At 44.2% G+C, this 2,858-nt stretch overlaps 1 protein-coding gene across 1 annotated transcript in view; it reads right to left on the reverse strand.

Annotated features, from left to right (window-relative positions):
• LOC110296731 (26S proteasome regulatory subunit 4-like) overlaps positions 1 to 486 on the reverse strand; it is a 1,539-nt gene extending 1,053 nt beyond the window's left edge. The window contains exon 1 of the mRNA XM_021165485.2: positions 65 to 486. Coding sequence (XP_021021144.1) covers positions 65 to 468 — 404 coding nt within the window. The 5' untranslated portion in view covers positions 469 to 486. The remainder of the gene's footprint in view (positions 1 to 64) is intronic.
• Positions 487 to 2,858: the final 2,372 nt, after the last annotated feature.

The raw sequence follows: 2,858 nt of genomic DNA on the forward strand, positions 1-2,858 counted from the left end.
CACCTTGTGGTTGAGCAGGACAGAACAGCCTGGTTCCAGCAGATCCTTGTCTACAAACGACAGGATGCTGACGTAGTGTTCAGAGCCCACAGATGTGGACACAATGGCGTGATTATCATCAATGATCTCTTCCAAGGTTCCTACAGACATGGGGGTCCCCCTGAGATCATCCACTTTTGATCTTTCCTCCTCTTGCTTTTCTTCTAATGGTTTCATCTGTTCCTGATTTCTAATGAATTCCTCCTCCATGAGAAGATAATCCTTTATTCTCTCTAGCTTCAGTAATTTCAGGCGGCACTGGGTGTGAGGTGTTACCAGTGGCAGTTTGCTGGCAGCATCTGGTTCCTTCATTTTCTTCTTCTTTTTCCCCACTCTAGTTGGGACAGGAGGTTCGTATTTCTTTTTCTTGTCCTTGTCATCCTTCTTGCCACCCCCAGGACCATGGCCACCACTCTGACTTTGACCCATCTTCCTTCAGTCGTCCAAGTCGCCCTCATTTTTCTTTACAGCTGAATTATATGTCATAATATACTTATACTTAGTTAGGGTTTTACTGCTGTGAACCGACACCATAACCAAGGCAACTCTTATGAGGATAGAGTTTAGTTGGGACTAGCTTACAGGTTCAGTGGTTCAGTCCATTATTATCAAGGCAGGAACATGACAGCACCCAGGTAGGCAGAGTGCCGAAGGAGTTCTACATCTTCATCTGAAGGCTTCTAGCAGAATACTGACTTCCAGGTAGCTAGGTTAAGGGTCTTAAAGCCCACACCAATTGTGCCACACCTACTCCAACAGGACCAGGCCTTTTAATAGTGCTATTCCCTGGGCCGAGCATATAAAACCATAGCATATGTCATAGTGTATATGCAGCACATTTTTAGTATTCCTTCATTATTTGAGGGACATTTAGATTGTTTCCATTTCCTGGCTATTGTGAATCAAGCATAAGTGAGGGTAGCTGAACAAGTATCTGTAGAGTAGGACATAGGCCAGGGAGTGATGTAGCTGGGTTCTACAGAAGAGTTAGGACATAGGCCAGGGAGTGATGTAGCTGGGTTCTACAGAAGAGTTAGNTTAGGACATAGGCCAGGGAGTGATGTAGCTGGGTTCTACAGAAGAGTTAGGACATAGGCCAGGGAGTGATGTAGCTGGGTTCTACAGAAGAGTTATTTTCAGCTCTGTGAGGATTCTGCACACTACTTTCCAGAGTGGCCGCACTCATTTGTATTGTCACCAAGAGAAAATAGTGAATTGTGTTGAAACTACAGATAGACCCTGCTAGTATAGCAAATCTGACTGATGATGAGTATCTACAGTATATTAGTGCTTCTTCTGTGTGTTTGATCAGCATTTTATACTTTGTAGCCAACCGTTCTTTATGTATTTTGTTACATTTTTGGGGGTACCTCATTCAGGATGACATCTTCTGGTTCCATCCACTTGCCTACAAAGTTCACGATGACCTCATTTTTAACAGCCAAGTAGTATTCCATCGTGTAAATGAACCACATTTTCTGTATCTCTTCTTCAGTTGAGGGACATCTGGGTTGTTTTCAGTTTCTGGCTATTACAAATAAAGCTGCTATGAGCATAGTTGAGCAAATGCTCTTGTTGTATATTTTTGGGGTATATGCCCAGGAGTGGCATAGCTGGGTCTTCTGGAAGAACTATTTTCAATTATTTGAAAACCACCAGATTTATTTCCAGAGTTGTACAAATTGCACTCCCACCAGCAATGCAGGAGTGTTCCTCACCCTCTCCAGCATATGCTCTCACCTGAGTTTTTGATCTTAGCCATTCTGATGGATGTAAGGTAGAATCTCAGGGTCATTTTGATTTGCATTTCCCTGATGACTAAAGACACTGAACATTTCTTAAGTGTTTCTCAGTCATCAGAGATTCCTCTGTAAAGGATTCCCTCTTTAGCTCTGTACCCCATTGTTAATTAGGTTATTTGGTGTGTTTGTGCCTAACTTCTTAAAATCTTTATATATTTTGGATATCACCTCTCTATCAGATGTAGGGTTCGTAAAGATCTTTTCCCTTCTATAGGCTATGGCTTTGCCCTATTGTCACTATGGATGTTAGCCATAAAGTACAGGATACCTGTGCTACACTTCACAGATCCTATGAAGCTAAATAACAAACCGTGCCAAGGGAGGGTGCTTGAGCTTACTAAGAAGGGGAAATAAGATGGATAGTCATTGGAGGTAGATGGAGGGAGGGAACTGGGTGGGGATGGTGAAGAGAATGGGAGAGGGGAGTCAGGTGTGAATAAAGCCTAGGAGGACCAAGAAAGTGGATGGAAATCAGTGGCTGATGGAGGGAGTGCATCTCTAGGGCATGCCAGAAACCTGGGATGTGGTTGGCTCTAGAGAGTCTATGAGGGAACTCTGGTTGAGACTCCTAGCAGTTAGGGATATGGAGCCTAAAGTGACCACTCATATAGTCAGGCAGAACTTCCAGTGGAGGGATAAGGGCACCAACCCACCTATGAAAACCTTTGACCCAAAATCTGTCCTGCCTGATTTCATAGAGGCTGAGGAAATGGCCAACCAATGACTGATCCAACTTGAGACCCATCCCATGGCCAAGAACCAATCCCTGACACTATTAATGATACTCTGTTATGTTTGCAGACAGGAGCCTAGCAAAACTGTACTCTGAGAGGTTCCACCCAGTTGCTGATGGAAACAGATGCAGATACCCACAGTCTCCACATTAGATGGAGTTGGGAAAGCCTTGTGGAAGAATTGGGGGAAGGATTGAGGGACCTGGAGAGGATAGCAACTCCACAGGAGGACCTAACCTGGATCTTTGGGGGATCTCAGCAGACTGAACCACCAACCAAGAAG

This window comes from Mus caroli, chromosome 6 (assembly GCF_900094665.2).
Source record: "Mus caroli chromosome 6, CAROLI_EIJ_v1.1, whole genome shotgun sequence".
Classification (NCBI taxonomy): Eukaryota; Metazoa; Chordata; class Mammalia; order Rodentia; family Muridae; genus Mus; species Mus caroli.